The sequence below is a fragment of the Pteronotus mesoamericanus genome, unplaced genomic scaffold (genome assembly GCF_021234165.1).
Source record: "Pteronotus mesoamericanus isolate MK-2021 breed Mesoamerican mustached bat unplaced genomic scaffold, CSHL_Meso_final contig_65, whole genome shotgun sequence".
Taxonomy (NCBI): domain Eukaryota; kingdom Metazoa; phylum Chordata; class Mammalia; order Chiroptera; family Mormoopidae; genus Pteronotus; species Pteronotus mesoamericanus.
This window is the reverse complement of record NW_026555228.1, coordinates 9,186,326-9,208,916: the sequence shown is the minus strand read 5'-3', so window position 1 is coordinate 9,208,916 and position 22,591 is coordinate 9,186,326. Positions and strand designations below refer to the sequence as shown.

The 22,591-nt window shown below is 42.5% G+C and overlaps 2 protein-coding genes across 2 annotated transcripts in view; one reads left to right on the top strand and one right to left on the bottom strand.

Annotated features, from left to right (window-relative positions):
- Positions 1-5,213, top strand: part of MAP3K15 (mitogen-activated protein kinase kinase kinase 15) — a 99,795-nt gene extending 94,582 nt beyond the window's left edge. The window contains exons 24-30 of the mRNA XM_054581002.1: positions 229-334; positions 1,191-1,300; positions 1,361-1,416; positions 3,033-3,145; positions 4,042-4,142; positions 4,225-4,301; positions 5,046-5,213. Of these exons, the coding sequence (XP_054436977.1) occupies positions 229-334; positions 1,191-1,300; positions 1,361-1,416; positions 3,033-3,145; positions 4,042-4,142; positions 4,225-4,301; positions 5,046-5,133 (651 nt within the window). The 3' untranslated portion in view covers positions 5,134-5,213. The remainder of the gene's footprint in view (positions 1-228; positions 335-1,190; positions 1,301-1,360; positions 1,417-3,032; positions 3,146-4,041; positions 4,143-4,224; positions 4,302-5,045) is intronic.
- Positions 4,201-21,958, bottom strand: PDHA1 (pyruvate dehydrogenase E1 subunit alpha 1). Its single transcript, XM_054581124.1, has 11 exons — positions 21,777-21,958; positions 14,953-15,012; positions 14,053-14,226; positions 13,134-13,260; positions 12,409-12,500; positions 11,520-11,612; positions 10,561-10,716; positions 10,307-10,378; positions 8,129-8,196; positions 6,822-6,930; positions 4,201-6,381 (listed from the first exon to the last, which is right to left on the bottom strand). Exons 1-11 carry the CDS (start codon positions 21,831-21,833, stop codon positions 6,217-6,219), a joined length of 1,173 nt encoding a protein of 390 aa, XP_054437099.1. The 5' UTR covers positions 21,834-21,958; the 3' UTR covers positions 4,201-6,216.
- Between the last annotated feature and the right edge of the window lie 633 nt (positions 21,959-22,591).

Here is a 22,591-nt window from a genome sequence, read left to right as displayed (position 1 = left end):
TGAAGAGGCCCAGTGCAGTAGGTGCGATCACTGCACCCATCTCCTGGACCTCAGCACAACTTGGGGTCAGCTTGGAGAAAGACGCAGTCCAGAAGAGATACAAGTAGGGTAGAAATTGAGAGAAGCTTAGTTAACACTGTATCAGAGAGTAGAAGCAAATTAGAATTAGTAAGAAGTCCTACTTTTTAGAAGTATAACGGACCAGAAATGGATTTTTGTGATTTATAGGTCAACAAAATTGTGAAAAAGCACTTAGTTAACCCCCACTGGATGTTTGCGATGGACAGCATCATCCAGCAAGCTGTGCTGGCTGCACTCAGCATTCTTTTCCCAGGTAAGTGCCTGCTTCCCGGTCAGGGTCAGCTTCAAGCTATGGAAAAGACTAGAAATGTCCTCTGCACTCAACAGTTGTGTTCTCACTTTGGCTACATTTCCTTGCAGTAAAGTAACGCTGTCATAGGCCCTTTGGGGCTAAGATTCTGTGAGTCTAAGAATTTATCCTGGTGGTGTATTTCTATGCTCCCTGGGCCTAACCAACACTAAACTTGTGACCTAAAAGTGAGCATAGATCCTACAGTGAATCCTTAGGAGCACCTGCTGCTGGTTGATGATTTAATGGCTCGCTCCATCTCTCAGAATGGTGTGGTAGCTCTAGATATCTTTTGCTTTTGCTGACTCTATGTTAGAGCTGCTTAATACCAAAGTTGATTGTCTTTCTGTGGTGACTTCTTCCGAGAAAGGCAGGCTCGGAACACTTGTGTTGATACTGCCACTTCCTCTCTGGACTTCGCTCCCTGTCTTCTGCCTGCTCCCATGAATGCAAGGGAGCCAGCCCAGCTTCCACGAGAGGCTCCTTAGTCCCCAGGACCCCATTACTCCCTGCTCCAAACAGGCTATTTTCTATAGTAAAAGTACACAGACCAGGTCAGAAGCCCAGTTGTACCTTTTAAAAACTGTCCTCGGCTAACTGACTTACCATCTTTAACATTCACTTTCCTCATCTGTAAACAGGATGATCACCTTTGCACTGCAGAGAACTGAGTGAAATGGTTCCTCTCCAATTATAAAATCCCAGTCCCAATGGACAGTGGGGTCAGTTTCTGAACAGCCTTGTTTGCTGGCATGGGACATGAGCTATACAAGGCCATGGACTTGTTAAACCATGGTTGTTGCTTCTTTCATGATTTCAGAGCTCAAAGCAGACCGTGAGGCCACCTCCAAGACAGAAGGGGTGAATAAGGACCTGGATGAGGTGAACCAGGACTGTCCCCCAGCAGACCCACCCAGAAGCGAAGCACATGTGACACAAGGAGGGGCCAGACCCGCTTCAGCACCTGTGCAAGATGCCCAGCCCCAGGAGCTCTACCAGCAGGACCTGAGCTTCCAGCTGGAACAGCTCAGGCAGGAAACCAACAGGTCAGCAGAGATGGGACAGTGACCTGGACCAGCAAGGCAATCAGTTCAGTTGTTGAGTGCCTCACCCAGGTGTCAGAAAAACATCTTCACCACCAAGGAACCGAGCAAGGGGGTATTCTCAGCTTCAACTGACAGATTAAATGCTGCCTTTTCTTTACTGTTGGAATCCAAATATAGTGCCTTGCCACAGGCCACACAGCATTTAGCCACATTAAAGGCAGCAGCATCTTGGAGGTCTGTCTTTTTGCCAAATAGAGCCCCTGGCATGGCCTATGGGTGCAGCGGGCTCAGCAGTGGAGATCTGCAGCCCACCCCTGCAAAAGTCACTGAATTGAGGATTGGTTTAGCACTTTGCAGGTGCATGTGGCCCATAACTGTGACCCTAAGAAAGTTTGCCCTTTCATCTTTGAATCTTTCCTTTGTGATTTGTAATGATCTCTAGGCTGGCATTCATGGACTACCCTCCCAGCCAGGGGACCCTGACACTGTTATGAGATTCCCCCGAGAGCTGGTCTGTTTTATTAATTTCCTGACACACAGTAGGTACTCAAAAAATATTTGTTAAAGGGATAAAATGATTCTTTAGCTCTGGGGAAATCACATCATCAATGGTCTTATGAAAAGTATAAGCCCACAGTTACAGCAAACTAGTTGGTATTGGTCCCAAATTATGTCTTTTTGCCATATGATCATCCATAATGCTGATTAATATTTAACCGGGGGAAAGATAAGATGCCAGGTGTACACACTTTGGAAGACAAGCTGTATACACCCCTAGGGATCTCTGATGTTTAATCTCAAACAAATCTCTTTTTAGAAAGAACTTTCGTTTTAATTAACTGGTTGTGGTGGCAGCAAAATTTTTAGTTTTTGAACTATAAACAAATGTGAAAGTTGATAGTAATAGCACCTTTTAAAAATGTTTTTCTGGTAAAGTTTATAATCACCAATTCAAAAAAATGTTACATATAGGTTCAAAGGTTCTTCTCTGTTGTTGAATGAGTAATAGCAGCCAGCTCCAACTGCAAATGCTTCACAAACATGAGTCCCTACAAAGCACACCTGTCCTTTGTGGTACTAGCTGCTGTTGTGTAGAGCAGGAAGATGGCACCTACTGCCCAAAAGGGTGTTGCCTGAGGATACTGGTCTGTGTGAGCGTGTGAGAGACAAGTTCCTGTGCAGCGTTCACAGTCCTGGGTTGTTTTGGGCTGCAGTAGGCTCCTCCCACTTCCACAGCAGCCTTTCTCACCATCCCATCCCTCAGCTGTTCCAGCAAGGCTTCTACCTCCTTGGCTTCATCCCCTGGGAGGAGGAAAGAGCCTGGCCGCTAGTTTCAGTGACTTGATCTGACTTAGGGAGACAAGTTGAAGTTATCAAATCATTCTGGCTGAGTTCTGCTGGGTTATCTTTTGGTTCATGACTCATCTTGAGACAAAACATTCCCACCCTCAGAGGTGGTCTGTTTTCAAGGGGAGGAAACCCAAGGAATTTGCCCTCATGCACACTGAAACCTGATCACAGAACTATGAAGATACCAGAGGTGTCTTCAACAGGTGTTTGAGTTGAGTTGACTGGTGTTAAGACACTGTGGATGATGGCTTTTATTTTTAAACCAGAATTTTGGAAAACCTACTTCGAACAGAGAGAGCACGCCAGAATCTTCTACGGCAAAGCCTAGAACAGAAAACTCGGGAATTGTCTCACCTTCAGTCACAATTAAAATATAATGGTAAGTGACTTTCCACTTACTCTGACTTACATGTGTGAGAGAGACCATTTAAAAGCTAATATTCTAGTCAACCTTGGCACAATTGAGATTATTCTCTGTTAAACCAGTAAGCACTCCAGTAGATTCTGGAATACTAATCAGTACTAAGAAGGAACTACTGGTACATTCAAACCACGATGAATAGCAAATGTGTAATGCTAAGTGAAAGCCAGATTCAAAAGGCTACACACTATGACTCCATAAATATGGAATATTTATACAATATTGTGCTAAAGGCAAAGCTATAGGGACAGAAAACAAATTAGAATGGGTGGGGAATCATAAAGACCACAAGAACTTTCTGGGGTGATAGAAATTTCTGTATCTTGATTGTAGCGTTCACATGACTGCTTGTCAAAGTTCATTGTGCTGCATATATAAAAAAGGGTGGTTTACCACATTGCTGCATGTTACATCTCAGTGAACCTGCCTCATTCATTTTGTGCTCCTTACAAAAGGGTTGCCACTGGCTACCTCTTAGAATGTGAATGGATGAGGTCTGAAACAAAATCTCCCTAAAACCTATTTCCTCTTTTGAATTTCCAGTGCTGTTAAGGATTGACTACTGAGGGAAAAACATTTTAAAGCTGAGAATAAGCATTTAAAGTGATAGGCAGATAACCAAGTTCCAAACTAACTAAAGGTCATAGGTAAGGATTATTTGAACCTGTGGAGAGTGAATTCAAGAACTATGGACTGCTGTGCACTGTGCATTAGAGCAGTTGAGACAGGTTGAATTCACTTCCTTTTCACATAACATTTACACTCAGGAATAGTTTATTTTATCCACCTTGTGACTTCTGAAGTTTAACTGTTATACATCAATATACAATAAAACAAACTTCTAATTATTACAGCGCCTCCAGCACCCCCTCCTGGGTTTCATAGACAGAGACCAGATCAAGAGCTTGTAGACTGGTTGCAACTGCAAGGAGCAGATGCGAATACCATCGACAAGGTAAATTTATAGCCAAGAAAACCATTCCTATGCTATTATTACAAAAGCTCCTTAACTCCTATGTATTTGATCTTTATTTCAGATTGTTAAGGAGGGTTATACACTTTCTGATATTCGTAATGAGCTCACTAAGGAAGACCTTAGTTCCCTCGGAATACGGTAAGAACAGCCTCAGAACACTTTGTACAACAGAAAAAACATGCTTTTCATGTGATGATGCTTTTAAACAAAGTAGTAGAAAACAAAATGCTACTGCCTTTCACTCTTCATTGAAATTAACTCCCTTTCCTATGGCTTAATCAGAAAATGCCATTCTGTGGTTTTCCCAGGTTCAAATTGGGAGTAAAGCCAAAAGGTGGCACACGCTATAAAGGCCCCATAGGAAAAGTCAGAAGTAGGAAGGCAAAAGAGAAGCATCTCTTCCCCCTTCCATGTTACAGCCAAACCCCTCTTTAAATTGCAACCTGCATTCTAATTCCTGTCATCTTAAATGTGCTGCTCTACAAACATCCGCCAGCACACCTGGAACCTTGGTTCTCGAACTTAATTCATTCTGGAAGGCTGTTTGAGGAGCGATTTGTTCAAAAACCAAATCTCCCTTGTCACCTGAGAGACACATAACTGATCCCACAAGTATCAGCACGAAAGGGTTATCAGATCAAGAACCAAAGTTTTGTTTGACAGCTGAGCTTTGACTATACCTCTAAGGCCATGTCCCATTCCTGCTGGGACACAAAGTGTCACCTCCATACGTGAGAAGAACATATTCTTATTTTAGCTAAGTTTTTAAGACCAAATGGTGAATCTAGACAAGCCTACAATTATATGCTATAGTTTTTGCCATAGGGGTTCCTAAAGAAGTTTTCTTTTTGACTCTAAAGAAGACTGTTGTTTGTTTCGTAGTGGTGAGCTCCTCTGCAAGCTCTGGACTGCAATCTCCCAGTACAGAAGACAGACTCAGGGAGCCGCAGCTATGCAGGATGAGGCTTAGCCAGCCAGCTAAGCCAGGGAGCAAGGCGACAACATCTTTGTTGTTAAAGCTTCTCAGGCAGACACACACACCATGAACAGTTCAAAAATTTGAAGTTATAAAGAGTTAATGAAATGTTTTTTTGTACCTGTTATTTATCGGTGTGTTTTTTGTGCCTTTTATCAACATGTTTTATGCCTCTGTTTATCAACATGTTTTAAAGGTGAGTAGAATAGTATGTATTTTGAGAACAGTGATTGTGAGCCCCAGTTTTTACATCTGGAATATTATGGAATTCTTAAAAATGAGTTTTAACTTACCCAATGGAAAAAAATAAGCACACCCTCTAGCACTTGCCGCAAAGGTAAAACAATGGGTGTTTAACAAAAAGGCTAGGAATCACTGTTTTAGGTTATACATTAATAGTAACTGAGTAATTGCATTTGAAGCTATTTCCCCGTTACAACGTTGTTTATATTGAATGTATAAATGCATATAAATGCAGGTAATACAGTTATTTGGATTTTAAAATGACTGTGAAATAGTCTCTTTAAAAGTAGAATTGTCCTTGTACCCACAGCCTGGTTATATAGTAAATGCTGTTTTATTAAAGAGCAATGGTAGTGAGCGTGAGCAGGCTTCCACACTGACAAGCACACTCATGGAGGCATGTGCGCACACATTAATGTACACTGTGTTAGCTGTGGGGTCAGGCCAGAGACTAGTGAATGAGCACCCCCTCCTCCCCACCCAATAAGGTGGCAGAGTTGGACAGGCATACAAGGAATTGTTTTTCCTTTCAGTAACTAAAAAGTACTTACTTACTAAAATAGTGAACTAAGTCAAATAGAACTATTTTAAGGAAATAATTTGAAGGAAATAATTTGAAGGTAATTTGAAGGAAGGCTGAGCAAAGTATTACCTATTTAGACCTATACAAAGCTAACATAACCTTTAATGCAAAACTGTATAAACTGCATGCAATTACTATCTTAATCTACATATGTTCTGTGGGTTTTCCCTCCTTAATGAAGTTGAGAAAAGTTCCTTACAGTTGCTGTCAAATAGCCCACTGAAGGTATAACCATCACATGCAGTCTCCTGTTAACTGACAGACTTAAACTTGATCCACTGGTTTGCACCCCGAACTTCAAAAGGTGGATCGTTGGAGTAGATGTGATAGCCCAGTTCTTCCAAAGGTGGTTCAGGATCCGCTGTTGCAAACTGGGCAGCATCCTCAATTTCTTTCCTCACTTCAACATCAATTTCCTAAAAAAAATCAGATAACAGCTTAGGTACCAACTAGTTCTACTCAGATCGTGTCAGTAGTAGAACTATAATTCTTTTAGTACTGTAAGTACTAATAAAATAGCTGCTATTTTCAATGATGTTATTTTTTTTTAACTAAGTGACACAATGCTCTATACCCAGGAATATTTTGGAGTCCAGACATCAACATATAAATATACATGCATATCCTGGCAAGGGAACACTTACGAATCAAGAAAAAAAAAATCCAAAGTCTACTTCTAAGAAAAAAGTGCACTCTTGGGGGGTTTAAGGGCTTTGCCAATATGACTGACTAATGTCCTGTGATAATAGATACTTTCCCACATGCAGTTCACCCAGGAGTGGCAGCTTTTTGTGCGGAGAAAAGTAGATTGCTCAGAAAGGAGAGCCCACTTTTAAACCACCAAGCGTGACAGTACCTTTAATTCTTCAACACTGGCAAGGTTGCTGTTCACCATTCTATCCTTGAGAAGCATGATAGGGTCACTCTTGCTTCTTACTTCCTGAATTTCTTCTCGTGTACGATAACTACCCAGAAGCAAACATAGTTAGAAGTAGGTAAGAACAGCTCCAGTATAGCAAAAAGTTCTGTGACATATGGAAGTATGTTGCCGATGAAGTTCATCAATACCTATGTCACCAATGGAATGGTAGAAATACACTTTCAAAGTACAAGAATTCTGCCTAACATTCTGTAAGAGCTGCTTATATCTTTTATAGAAAACTATACTGGCAATTAAGTCACCTGGCTTCTCTAGCATTCTGACCACAGGGACCAAGTCTATTTTTGCAGCTCTCATCTAGAGGTACGGTCTGAAAGAAGTGGAGCCTTTCTGTGCTAACTGTCCCACCCTTTTGAGCTCCTACATTTTACATGGATGGGGACAGGGGACATGAGTCTTATGTGGTGATAACCACAGACTTTGAGGCAGAATGTCAGGCAGGAAGTAAATGTGCCTTTCCTTTCTCCCTTAAGACTTCAGAGCAGTTTGGCCAGCAAAAACCTGGACAGCGGGTTTTCCAATTCTTGAATCTGTAATATAGCCTTATCCCAAACATCACTTGAAATAACACTAAAAACAAGGACTCTTATTTTTTGGAAAAAGAATTACAGAACATTTTTATCTGTAAGTTGCTCTTTTATAACATTTTCCCTTAGAATGCCATTCTACACTCAAACACTTGTTATGGCTTACTATGACGAAATCTGCTACTTCTGTGTCACACTCTGGACTGCAGTATTACATGGCAGAGTTACTAAGTGACAAGTAAAACTCCTATCTTCTAGTGTAACCCCTTCTTGTGACTGATCTATTTCAATATATCAAATGCCCCACATGCCAGTTGGCCTTGTGTCACACCAGCCAGGACATTTTCAAATTCTTTTCAGGAAAAATATGCCACAAAGGAATTCAGGGTAATGCTACCCTAATATACTACTGTACCAGCAGACCTGCTTTATGGGACAATTTCTTTCTGCAATTTTTATTGCTGCTCATGCTAATATGTAGATACTATATACAGTAGGGATTTTCACAGTGCTTTCTACATTGGAACCAATTTATTGGAAAGCACTGCTTATCTTCCAGGACTCAAATAATTACTTGAAGCCAACTGGTGTCTTGCTTCAAAAGTAAATGTTGACATGCTTTGCTTTTTCATGTTAATAGCACCATTCAAAGCCCACCCCACTTTAGACCACCACACTCCTTTCCCGTGACCCAACCTGACTCCAGGATCACTCATGCTGTGTCCATGGTAACGGTAGGTCTGCAGCTCCATCAGTATGGGCCCCTAAAACAGAACCCAAGGCAGATTAGGTAAGACCACAGGCACAGCAGCACATCAACAATCGGTGGCTTCAAATGGCCTCAGGTGCACACACTTTCATGGTCAAACATTCTCATCAGATCTATAAATCGGGTGAGTTGTCAGGAATTTCTTAGTGACTGATTCTTAAGTTATCTGTTCTCCTTTTTAATACTGACTGCATGTTTCATCCTTCTCATTTTAAACAGGAACCTGTCCCAGTTTGTTTGGAATCAAAAAGGCATTTAGCATGTTACAGAGCCGACTGATGTTAAATAAAGAGTTGTTTGTTTCATCAGCACTGCATTTGTCATGTAATCCTTTAAAAACAGCTTAGGTTTAAGGAAGAAAAACCTACTAGAAAGTAGGTATGGCAGCAGAAAAGTGGTGCTTTTATCTTGAGGGTCACTAGGCTAGTCTTTCTCCCCCAGCCACAGGTGACATCTACAAGCATTTTGATCCTTTTTAAACACTAGAAAAAAAATACTGATATAAACTCTAACAAAATAAGATTAAAAGCAAACCTCCATGTGTGCTGGAAAGTAAAAACGGTAGGAGAACTAAAGATAGGCTGGGGAGGTGCATTTCCACCTCACACCCATTTCAGGCACTGTTTCACGGGCTGGCAACCCATCCTGCTGCACACAGATCTGGCTAGTGTGTAAGAGAAGGCTGGACAGCACCACGATACTTGACCCCATGACTCTGCTGGGAGTCTGGCCGGCCCAAATACCACCAGGTAGGTTGCTTATGCTGCACTAGAAGCTCCCTACAAGAAGATGACTTTGAACACAGAGTGGAGAGAGGTGGATCTAGGATCCCTCGGCAGTTTGGTATGGTAGTTAAAAAGGGAGACACTGAGTCCAAGTGCTTGGGATCCAATCCTGGCTGTAATATATAGTAGCTGTGTACCCGTAAGTGTTCTGTTCTGTGCCTGTTTCCTCATCTACAAAACAGGTAAAATAGGAATAATCTCACAGTTGTGCCAGCCAATTAAGTAAGGTAATACATAAAAAAGTGGTTAGTGTGTTACCCGGCATGTGTCAATCCCTCAGTAACTGTCACCTCTTCTTTCTCTTGTCATCCAGCAGCCACTTGGAAGCACAGTGGGTTGGGCTAAGGAGGTCATGATAGGGGAATTTCCAGACCCTCCCTAATTCCAAGACCAGGCATTGGTCAGGTTGGGAAAGTCAATACATGCTGCAAACCACTGATCCCGTTTCCATGTGGGGATGGGCCCCACATCTTTCAGGAACTGGGAGAGAGGCAGACGGTACCCACCACCCAGGGCCCAGATCCCTAGTCCTGCAGTCCTGATGCAGACTGCTGAGCCCACTGGCACCAACCTGCCATCTTCGTCACACTCTACTCGATTTTCGTTTTCTAAGTGCTCTGTGTTTTCCTGGCTCCCTCACCCGCTTTCCTTCCGCTTTCATCACTGCTGGCCACATCTTATTTATGTTACTGCCCAAACACATGCACACACCAGGAGCCTGTGTAACTGAGAGGTACATCTTGGGGCATGCTTTCTGGGCTGCAGAAACTGATTTAGGGAGAACATATTTCCACTAACTCTGATGGCACATCCTTTTGTCAGGCCAAGCTCACTGTTCCCCTCTCCACTCCATAACTCAAAAGTCAAGATTCTTAAGGATTCAAACAGCATGACTAAGATTACATACTCCAATATTAAATAAGCAAAGTTCTCTGCTTAGCACTGCAGGGCTTCCAGTCTATTCACCCAAGGAGCTTATAATTAATGGGGGGGGGGGGCTGGAGGCACATAATTGACCAAACCAAAAGGCAAACTAGATAAAGTGCCATGATGAAGACAGAGGCAAAATACTGAGGAAGCACTGGAAGAAAAACTTTACCCCACATCGAGGCAACATGGAATATTTCCCAGGAGGTAAGCTACCACGACGACACTATCTATGACGGGACCTGATTCACCTGACTGGATGCTGTTTCTATCTTACACACCTCAGTCGGCAGCTACCCCTGCATACCTAAGATAGACACGGGGGAGGCCTTCTTTTAACTTTATGATCATCATCGGAAACCTTTAGTCCAGAGGTCTACGAAAAAGTCTTACCTTTCCAGATCTACAGTAGGCGGCTGCAAACTTTGTTGCCTCCCGGACACATAGGACATCCATCCCATCTACCTGTTAATACATGGGAAAGGGGCAGAGCATAAATCAAACTGCCTAAAACCATTTTAATTCAACATGAGCTGTTCCTGCACTAAGACAATAGAACTCTTCAATGTTTCTGAAATTGTCTAGTGCACACACACAGGCATCAAGCAACAAAGCTGCAGTCCCGGCTCTACGACAAGTATCCTTACCCTCAGCCCAGGAATGAAGTCACCTCTCTTGTAGTAATCAGTGCTGGCTGCTGCTCTCTCAACAGATGTCCCCATTCCATAGCGGTTATTTTCACAGATGAAAATACAAGGTAATTTCCACAAAGCTGCCATATTGTAAGCTTCAAATATCTGACCCTGGAAGTGTATAAAAATTCAAGTGGTTTCATTTTGCTATTTTTCCTCTAGATTTCAATCCTGACAGCTGCTGCTGTACCTAGCAGAGAAAGCTTTCATAAAGGATAAAAAGCCTCCTCTTCTACAACCAAGTTTTTGAGGAAAAGAGTGTGTGTGTTGGGGTTAGGGGAGGGTAGAGAAGCAGCAAACATCATCTCTTGCAACTAAGGGAAGTGAAAAACCAAATACCGCCACCACTTGCTTCTGTGGGGCCAAGACAGACTATATTGAGGAAAAAATGAACAGGTAAAAATGTGTGGCTATCTTGTTTTATGTTTTTTTAAAAGTTTGAGAGTCCCACTGGATAACCAGAGTGAACCAGTGTCTAAAAATCGGCGTGCAGAGCAGGGCCTAAGAGTGTCATCCACAAACTGGTGACAGCTTGGGACCATGACAGGAGAAGCAGAGAAAGGACTGTGACAGTTCCAAGGCCTCCAAGAGACTTGAATCTGACCATTACAGTACTGGCTTAAGAACTGGTTTGCTATAGGTTGAAATCTAAAAACGTCCTTCACCACAGAGTTTGTGAAGCACTGACGTAGAGCAGAGGAGAGCTCGCTCACCAGAGTGCTTCCCTATAAAGCACGTGGGAAACACCCAAGAGGCAAAATTCTAATCTGGCCATAAAACCAAAATTTAGCTTGCCATGTGAATGGCTACTTCAACTAGTAAGTAATATATTCTTTAGAAACTGACTTATGAATATTCAACACTTTGGAAATAAAACTCTAATCATTATTAAAACTTAACGGACACATACTCACCTGATTAGCAGCGCCATCGCCATAGAGGGTCAAACAGACCTCATCTTTTCCATTATACTTACAGGCCAGAGCAATCCCAGCTCCCAGGGGCACCTAGCATTAAGGGCAAGCATGAAAGGAAGCACAGAAACCCATGAAGGGAGTAATTAATGCTCAGAATTTTAATTCCTGGCCAGAAACTGACATAGAAATTACACTGTTGCTACAAACTCTCCCTACCCCAACTCAAGTTCTGTTTACCCACCTCAAATATTATAAACACACTAGAAGAGAGTAATTATTATACTTTCAACCATTAGGCAGTAACATTTCTGTGCTCAAAGATTCGACTACCAATGCTAAAGAGCTAAAAAATGAAACCTTGGCCAAAAAAAATCATAGAAATATCAATATATTAGAAAGTAAAAGTAACAGCATATGATTTTATGCTGTTACTTCATTATTCACTAGCTGATGAGAACACAGAGGACCAAATAACCACCAAAGTTGGCTTTAGATTCTAACTAGGCCCTGAGATCTCATCACCTGTCTCTCTTGGTCTGGCACCAGCATCAGCACTGTCTACAGCAGAAAGAGGTAGGGCAAAGTGGATGTGACAAAGCAATAATGTACCTAAATATAAATAAAAAAGGGAAGGTATAGCTCCACCTCTAGAAACTTTTGCATTACTTATAAAAGACAACATATACCTAAGAAAAATTCAAGTCACTGTCCAAATTTATTTATTAAATGACCAAATGGCAGGGTAGGAAGCAATAGGTCTGCAAAGCACTCTAAGCTGCAAGAGCACTAAAATACATCAGAGGGAAGTTCTCTGGGGCATGAACTATTGTAAAGACACAGGCTAGGATTAAATCTAGAAAAGCATGCAATCTTCATCCCCTACTACCTGAGCTCCAACGATGCCATTGCCCCCGTAGAAATTCTTGGCATACATATGCATTGATCCTCCTTTTCCTTTAGCACAACCTCCTCTTCGTCCTAGAAATGGCAGCGCACACACACATATGCATCAAAGACCAAATATACAAAACAAAACCACACCCAAGCACTTACTTAGAGGCTGATCCTAGAACTCAGAGGCCAATTCTGTTGCATAAGCACCTGCCCCTCTATGCAAACACATATTCCTCCTTTTCCCCAGGTCCTTTTATAATAAAGGACAGACCATTCCCATGTCCTTCACTTTTTGGTCCTTTCCAGCTCTCTAATCACTAAATTTCCTTCAGATGTTAGCATAACAGTTCAACAGTCAAGGGGAACAAAGACAGAGGGAATACTACAAACATTCCTAGAATTTAAATTGCATACCACTAAATGCTCCCACTCAATGACTGCTTTATTTTTGCTGGCATGATCTAGTGATAATAAACACAATTCTCATTTTATAGACCTAACTTTTTTAAACTTTTACCTGAAAGGTCGGATGACCTCAAAAATGTTTAGGTCACTCAGAAGCACAACACAAGTACCAGAGCATCAAAAGGAAGAGGGGTATTTGTAATTTTTTAACACAAAAAGGCTTTGATATTAACTCGCAAGAGTTAGCACCTCAAACAAAAGATTTGAAAATTTAATTCACTAATTTTCCCCTTTTGTAAATTAATAGCAAACCTGTAAGCTCTGCAAGAATTTCTCGTACAGAAAGCCCACGAGTATAGGTAAAGCCATGAGCCCGATAGGCTGTGATCAGATGGTCTGTGGGATTTATGCCAGCTTCCAGGCCCACACAACAAGCTTCCTGCATTAAAGGAAGAAGCAGCAATGAGTCAATACAGGACACATTCCCAGATAAAAGGTTTCCTAGGCTAATATGAAACATTTGGCCTAGCTGAACTCTTCATTAATAACCATAGAAGGTAGCTCTACCTTTCATCAGAAACAGAGTGGAGAGTAAGGTCCAAACCAGAAGTCATAAACTAGCAATACACAGATGTATTGTTTTCTTTGGTCTGTAAGGTGGTTTAAAAAAAAATATCCTGAATCAGGTACCAGTATTAAAACAGAGGGAATTTCACATGACAACTGAGACTTCTGTCTTGTTTTTAAGAAATGAACAATAGGAGGCATGAGCCCCGTATTTCCATATGGCATCAGCTGGCTAGAACCAAGTCATGATGTCCCCTGCAAGGGGGACCTCCCCATTCCAGTTCACCACCACTCCTTGTCACCACTTCTATTTTGTATAGCTGGCCTTCTTCACTCATTTATTCTACCTCGGCTGGTCCCTACAGGCATCTAAATTGGTAACCCTTGGTCTAACCCCGCCCAACAAAAGAAACAAAAAACTCTTAATTCCCAAAGTATAGCCAATACAAGTGATCACAATACCATAAAGGCAAAGGAAATCAGACATGTGATGCATGAATAAATTCTTTAGCATAAGCTTCATAACAGATCTCAGCATTTTCATTTTGATTCTAAAATACCAGCCCGGAATCCTTGAGGTGCATAAACCAGGGTAATAGCTACTAAGTACAAGCCACACTTCAATTCCTAAAAACCACGATTTTATTACAAAACTATCACTCACCTGACCATCACACAAGTGACAGAAGCCACGAATAATTTTCTGTTTATACAGCTGATCTGCCTTTAACTCCATTCGGCGAACAGTCTGCATCATCTTGTAGTATTTGAGCCCATCCTCCCTGGTGAGCACCGTTGTGACAGGGGGGCCCTCCTCTAGGCGGTGAAGATCACACTTCTGAAACAGAATGAGTTGTCTTCCAGTCACTACGCTGTAAACACTGGCAACCCATTCTAAGATCTAACTCCATCACGAATACTACTTAACTCGAAACCCACAGGGGTACATCGGAAATGCTACATATTGCTTCTGACTCCTTGACTTCTTACATAAAGCTCACTACGCAATGGGAAGGGGCTTCTAAGGGGTTTAACTTTTTCAGCTTGCCCCTTCACCCCATACACCAGCAAGTTGTTTAGTCGGAAGTATAAATTCTAATTTTTGCTAAACATCTCCAAACCTTTGATTCTAGAACATTTGAAAGAAAATGGTGTAAAAAGCATGAATATCAAAATGTTCTAATCCCAAAGGTAAAACTACCGTATTTTGCCGTGTATAATGCCCTTTTTTACCCAAAATTTTAAGGGAAAAATAAGGATGCGCATTATATATGGGTAGTACTAATTCTGTATCTAAGAAAATGTTTTTAATTCTTTTATTTATGCTTATGCATTAAAAGTATAACTCTAGAAAGCCATAACAATATCTGTATGCAAAATTATAGCCTGGATTATGATAATCGGTTTTATTTCTAAATATAAATAAATAACTGAATTAAAACAAAAGATTTTTTCCTGAAAGTTTGGGCCAAAAATGTGGGTGCGGGTTACACATGACAAAATATGACATATATCAAAGTGGACCAGTGGAAAAGTCATTAACACAAAGTAAAACACCTCTTACCTTAATTTCAAATGTAGCATCATTTGCAAAATTACGGGATGCCACCAGCACTCTGCTTGCCTTAAAAGACCAAAATATAGAACTATATCAGTATTTTTATTGTCAGTTATTTTTAAAGTCATTATATTAATCAGCTATCAGGATGCAGTCCCAGAAATTGAATAAACTCCATTATATTCACTAGCTTATCTCCCTTCTATTCACTGCATTGAGAGCTTATCCTGCAAAGTGAATCCATTGACCAATGAAACATGATTGTACCCCAATCCAAAGGCAAACAAGCAGAAAGAGAATGGGGGTGAAAACCAAACCAATCCACTTAGCCACTTTGTTTCCAAAGAAATTACAATGAGGATATAATGAAGTTAATGGCGAAATTGAAGAGACTAGATAATCTGTGGACTGTGTTTATTTATGCTAATTTAGCCATAAACGGATAAACTGAGCAAGGTTAAGCTTTACTTTCAGAATCATTCTTCAAATAAAACTATGATCCAATTTCTATTTCAGGCAAACCAGTTTTCAATGAAATGGATCTATAGTATGAAATAAAGACATTAGAGAGAAATGTGTAAGGCAGAAGGAAAGGTACTTAGCACTCCATGGCTCAAAAAACAATGGATTTGAGGGATGTTTTATAGTTTGAACAGTCTATACCTTGGGTAGGTTCCTCCTGAAGCCCCACAAGGGAGAGATGTTCTCTACAACAGTGTTCCCTTCTTGATTTCTAGTGCCTGTCACAGCTTAGGGGTAAAAAGCTGGGAGAAATGTTTCCTTTTCATTCTTACAATTGAACATACCTGCTTGCAGCAAAAGTATTTTACATAATGGCTAAAGTCCAGATTAGATTACAAACATTGAAGTAATTAGTGTTATTGTACTATCTTAGCCATATTCTGCCAAATTTTCACACACTGAATATATAGACCAACATGAGTTTTTCCCTTGGAAACTTGAAGCACATTCTTCAGACCCCCAGAAAAAGTCCTTTTGATATGTTCATACTAGTTATCCAACTTCTAGCACTGGACTTGATCTTAGTGAGAAGAGTTAAGATTGATCTGATAAGTGTACCTCCAGGCATGCAAGCCTGCAAGCAGAAAACTGTTATCATCTTATCTCTTCTCCCAAGAGGGTACCATTGTCTAATAAAGTTAACCAGTAAAGACAATGACAGTGTTGGAGGAAAAAAAAAAAAGCTGAAATCCTAGAAATAAATGCTTTACTTAATTAAGTTAGAGGTAAAGTCCATTAATATACCTAAGAATAAGTGAAGAATATTGAGAAATTTGGGAAGAAATGGAGCTGAGAGGGGTGAAGTGACAAAAGGTTGTGTTTGGCAATTACAAAACAGATGTGCTAACAGCATTTTTTGAAGTTAAAAAATTATTTTGGACTTCCAGTAAAGGTAGGGGAGCAGGTAAATGTTGTGCTCACCTCCATCCATGATCACATCAAAATTACAACTAAATTCCAAAACAACTATCACTTAAGAGCCACCTGAAGATTAGGTGATCAGAAGTCCTACAACTACAGAATTAAAGAAGCCTGGTGGAGACTGGTAGGAGGGGGCAGAGCCACGCTAGAGGCAGGTCCCACACCGCTGTGTGGCACATAAAAACCGGAACATATCTCAGCTGCAGAGATCTCCCTCTGGAGCAAGGGGTCCCAGCCCAACAACAGGCTCATCAGCCCAGGGCTCCAGAGCTGGGAAGAGAAGTCCCCATAACATCTGGCTGTGAATTGGCAGGGACTGCGGAGAGCTACTGGAGACCTAGACACTGCAGGTCTTAAGGAGCCCATGCACAGACTCACTTGTTCACAAGCTCACTTGCTCTGGGCTCCAATGCAAAGGCAGTAGCTCAAAAAGCACCGGGGACATTGAGGGGACTAAACTGACTAGCTTCAGGGTGAGGACTGGAGGGACAGGGCAGGGACAGCTCTCCAGGGACAGAAGTACTGACAGGTATCACTGTTCCTTTGCTGAGCCTTCTCCCCACACAGCCAGCCCAGCAGAGGGGGCGTCAAATCTGAGCTCGCTGTGAATCTGACTAACACAGTTCATTGAGCCCCGGTGATTCCCTGAGACCTCTCCCCACCCAACTTGCACACTTGGCCAGAACCTCTTCCAGTGGCTCCTCCACACAAGCAGCCTGCCTCAGCTCTCACTTCAGACTTTCCTACGTCTGAACCCCAAACAAGCAGTAGCTGGCCTCAGCGTGCCCTGTACCTCTTGCTAAGATACCCCAAGCCCAACATAAGTGAAGACCCAGTCTCAACTTGCATTGTGCCTCCCACCAGGTAGCCCTAAACCTTAAATAAGCAGCAGCCAGTCCTGGCTTGGAACATAGCCTCAACTAAGCAGCGACAAACCCAGCCCAACTGGCACCTAGCTTCAGCACATATCGTGGTACTTAACAAAGGGTCCTAAACCCGACACTAGTGGCAGGCAGTCCTGGTTCACAGAGGAGCCTCTCCCAAGGGCCTCCAAGCCCAGCACAAGATGCAACCAACTGCAGATTACTCTGTAGCTCCTTTTCTGGGGGAAAAGCAGTGGCAGAACTTGAGCAACACCAGAACTACTCCTCAGAGGCTCCAGAACCAACACACCTGGTGGCTGGATTCAAACCCACCACAGTACCACCCAACCAGCTCTGCAAACAACACACCCAAAGGGTGGACTCAGCTGGCACCAGAGCCCCGCTAAAATGACTCCTGCTGAGTGGAGTCAGGCCCCACACAACAGCTCGTCCAATGTAGTCATGTCCACTCACAGCCAGTCAGGCTGAGGGTCAATCCTACCAACTGACATGCCAACAGCAATCGAGGCTCAACTACAATAGGAGGGACATCCCTAGAAGCACCCAGCTCAGGTAACCAAGGAGGCCTGTGACCCCATAAGACAGCTATTACATAAGGCCATCCTACCAAGCCCAGGAGACATGGACCCACCTAATACATAGAAACAAAAACAGGGAGGCCGCCAAAATGAAGGGACAAAGAAACAGGGCCCAAATGGAAGAACAGGTTAAAACTCCAGAAAAAGAGCTAAACAAAATGCAGATAAGCAATCTATCAGATGCATAGTTCAAAACACTGGTTAGAATTATTCTAAATAAAATTAGGGGAAGACTAGATGAACTCAGAACTTACAGAAAGAGAAAGTGTAAGAATGGAGATAGAAAATATAAAAAAAAGTCAAAAATGAAGAATAAATCAAAGGGACTCAACAGCAAGTCAGATGAAGCAGAGGACTGAATCAGCAATCTGGAAGAAAAGGTAGCAGAAAATACCCTATCGGAACAGCAAATAGGAAAAAAAACAAAACAAAAAACAAATAAGGATGGTTTACAGGGCCTGTGGAACACCACCAAGCATACCAACATTCACATGACAGGGATACCAGAAGAAAACAGAGAATAACAAGGGATTGAGAACCTATTCGAAGAACTAACGACTGAAAAATTCCCTAACCTGGTACAGGAAACTGACATAAAATTCCAGGAAGTGCAGGGAGTCCCAAACAAGATGAACCCAAAGAGTTCATATCAGACAAAATAGGCGAAAGGAGCTAAGTTAAAAGAAGCTAAAAGTCATAACAGAGGTGTGAGTGTATAATTCTTTTTAACTGCTGAAATTGTTGAAATGATTACCATTTGTTTTCTCTAGAGAGCCATAAAAAGCTTCTTTGTTAAGAGGGTTTCCTCTTTGAGAGATTATGGCAAAACCCATTCACAGTTGCAAAACTAAAAACTTTAAGTTCCTAAATGCATGGCAACCACTCAGGTGAAAGAGAAAGTGTTTTTAAAACTCCAGATTCTACCAGTATAAGTGAAAAATTTTACCTACTCCTTGAATACTGGTAGTAAAGATCTCACCAAAGGAGTCATAATGGAGATGCAAACAATAAGACAAAGAATCAAAATTCTTTGCAACTTAATCTTTTGTGAAATATAAACTTTGAAAACTCTCAACTTCATTCAAATATGAAATCACAGGTGCTTAAGTACCTGAAGTGACTTAAACTACACTGGGCTTCTCTGCTTTCATTTTAGAGACTCTCAACTTTCTGTAGGAGGCACGAAGATCCAGTTTCTGAAGATTTTGGTGGGTTGGCTGAAGGGTGATAAGTAGAGAGAGGAAAGAGTGGGACAATGTCCACCGAGGGCTGACCCCAGAAACTCCCAATGCTCTCAAACCCTGAGAGGAGAACACCATAACAAATTACACCAAAATTTCCACTTGGGTTCTCTAAGATACACATACTTTAATTCATACAATGAGTTTGTTAAAAGATAAATTCCTTGAGCCTGTTTGTATCACTTATGCTTAGAGAGAAATTGGTTGTTCCTGTCTTGATAGGATTAACATTATTAACTTTATAGATACTTTTGCAAATCAAAGTTCCAAATTGGTAGTTTCTGTCTTGATAAGACTAACATCTGATATGGTGACTTAATGTTAAAGACACTTTTGTAAATCAAAATTTCAAACCCAGAATCACTGGAAAGCTGGCATGTTGTGGAACAAGAAACTTGTCCAGCCCATCGCAGACAGTTTTCAATCTGCTAGTAGCCTGTGTTAACACAACTGAAATCTGATGATGAATGAGCACACTAGACCCAAGAGCCCAAAGTACACTGAGCACTCTGGGAAAATTTCATCAATTACTACATTTTATAGAAACACTGATTAGCTGACTTGCTCTGCAGTGGGAAGGGGGAGCTATTAAACAGGGTTTCAGGCCATAGACACACATTATCTAGAGTTAATACATAATTGCCTAAAAATATTTTTCTCTGTGCCTTAGTATAATTAATGCCATATGCAAGCAACAGGAAAAATATGCAAAATATCCAAAAAACAGGGGTGGCTCAAAGTAAGGACCATTAATTCTTTCACTGTTTCTCATCTTCATACAAAAGAAAAAGAAAAAAAATGGTATACACGGGGAATCCATTTCCATTCCACTACAATAGTCTCCTCTCAATAAGAATTTTTGACTGAATGAAGTTACACTCCGCTCTTTTATGTAGTTAATAAATCATTGCAACTCAAAACTCATTTCCATTTAATATGGTCTGTATTATATGATTTCTGAAGAGGCCACAGCTTTACTAAGGGAAAGATGAAGTGCAATTTGCATTCCATGCCAATACATTGCTGGAAGATTGGAAAAACACAGCCAGGAGTATTTTGGACAGTTGAGGGAATTAGGCTCTGATTTCAAATAATGACTTCTCTGTTCATAGGAAGAGACATAGAGGTAAATGATTTGAAAACTCAACACACAAATTCTCCTTTTCCTGCAGATTACAAATTTTATCAAAGCTTTTCCTTTTTAATGTAATCCTTTAAATTTAACATGATACAGAACTAAGACCTCTCATCATGCTGAAAACACGTTTGTATTATTTGCATTCAACTAAAAACTTGTGGAAAGTAAATGAAATAAAACATGTGAATGCCTAGCCTCGTGCTTGGCACATATTAAGAGCTCAATAAATGTTGGCTACATCATGTGTATATGCAGAAAAACATAACGGTGAAATGCACTTCTCCTTTAGGAAGATCCAGTTACAATTTAAATACTTAACTTCAGTCAACGGGATTCCTAGAGGGGTACACTTCCCACCTTTCACCATCTCTGCCCCTACTAAGCAGAGTTGCCACAAAGTTCTGGGGGAGTTTCTAGAGCCAGAATTGTAAGTTAAACCTTGCCTGCAGTTACACCAAGAAATACTACCTTCCTGTGGTAGAAGCTTAGGCATTAGGCACATCTGAAAGCTGGAGCCAGAAATAGCGCTAACCTCTGACCGCACCCTCTCAAGCAGCACTGTGGATTTTTCTAGCTTGGGGGGGGCCGGGGCAGCGGGGACAGAGGGGGGAGGGGGACGGGGAAGGGGGACGGGGGGGGGGTAGAGAGAGAGCGAGAGCGAGAGAGAGAGAGAGAGTGTGTGTGTGAGTGTGTGTGTGTAAGCGGGAAAGGGTTTTCTGCCTTCTCTAGACTGCTCTGGAACTGACTGCCAAGAAAGTGAGGAAAGGGGAAGAAGTTTGTTTCTGGGGACCCTGACCTTGTCTGAACCCTCCACAGAACCAAGCACAGGTGTTCAACAAGTGTATGTACCAAACTGGGCACTCAAATAATAATACTTAATACAAATGGCCCCTACTATGTACCAGGTACTATTTGGAAAGGTTTACACAACTTTTCACTCGTTTAAGCCTCACAACCGCTCGGGGTATTTATCTCCATTTTAGAAATGAGGAAACTGAACACAGGGATGTTAAAACACAGAGAACGAGCGTGCTCAAGGTCACAGGATTAGTAAATGGTGAGGCTGGTGTTTGAAGGAACCACTCAGTCTCCGCATTCCATGCTCTTAACATATTACATGGCTTCTGGGTCAAAAGGAATGTAGTTAGGAAAACTTAAAATGAATGGGCCAGGGGGTTGGTCAACTGGACACTCGAGAAAGTCCAAGGGCCCCTTTTTCTGTTTGAAGTCAAGTCACGGGCACTTCTGGCGCACACCCAGTCCCGCGCCTGGAGCCACCGCTGACCTCCTCGCGGACCTCGTAGAGCCCCCATCCCCACCCCTGTTGGTTCAGATAGTCCCAACAACCGCTCCTCCTGAGGCCAGGAGCGGAGCGGAGCAAACCGCAAAGAAGCAAAACAAAGACTCGCAGTTCTGGAAGCACCCGTCGCGCCCAGCCGGAGGCACACTAGTGCCCCGAGGCCCGGCCCGCTCTCCGCGTCCTCCGGACTCGGGCTCCGCCTCGGCCCAGCTCGCTCCCTACACCGGGCCGCTAAGGCCACCTCACCGGCTTCTGGGCAGCGCCCGACAACACGCGGGAGACGGCGGCGAGCATCTTCCTCATGGACCGAGGGCACTGGCGGCGGCCGCGGCGACTCCCAACGACACAAGCCGCACGACCCAGGCGTCTTCGAGTCTCCTTCAGGCGCCCGGAGTGGACGCCACGCCTTAGCTGCAACGCGAAGTGTCGGAGACGGAGAGACGTCACACTACGCGCCGGACCGCGGGCCAACCAGGACGGTCTCCAGGGTGTGCCCCTCCCACTTGAGAAATCCGCGGTCGCCTATTGGGTGTCGTTGCCAGAGGGAGGTGGGGATGAAGGCGCTTCGGTCACCAACTGGCGAGCGGGTGCGGAGCCGTGGAACCGAGAGCGCCTGCGTGGGAAAGTGGGGCCCCGCCTCCTGCACCCCGCGGGAAAAGAGCCTTGAATTTAGCACTACGGATTAGTCGTGTACGATTGGAAATCGTGCAGGACAATCCTACCGTGTGTCCAGTTCTGTCGGTGCTGCCTTGGCTCAATACTCGGGATGATAAAGATTAATAGGGTGGTCGGGCCAAAAGACAGCATCTGGTGTCTATAAATGCTTCTGCTGCTAACATGTCCTTAAGAGATATGTAAAAATTTTAAAGTACTGCCCTGTCTACTTCAACCAGGACCCAAAAATCGGTTTCCCAGGGGAATGTTGAGAGGTCAATGGGAAAAGCCTTTTGGCTCTAGTTATTGATTCACATGCTCAACGTCAGTTGAACAGCATGATGCTGCTGATGTTAACAGCACAAAGAAACCAACACTAAAGCAACTCTAGGGTATCTTCAGAGGAG

Excerpts from the sequence above, each read along its gene's own strand:
- PDHA1 (XM_054581124.1), bottom strand. The coding sequence starts at position 21,833 with ATGAGGAAGATGCTCGCCGCCGTCTCCCGCGTGTTGTCGGGCGCTGCC. Across the intron at positions 10,717-11,519 it reads GCGATGGCGCTGCTAATCAG|GGTCAGATATTTGAAGCTTA; the intron begins GTGAGTATGTGT and ends ATACACTTCCAG. Across the intron at positions 6,382-6,821 it reads CCAGTGTTGAAGAATTAAAG|GAAATTGATGTTGAAGTGAG; the intron begins GTACTGTCACGC and ends GATTTTTTTTAG.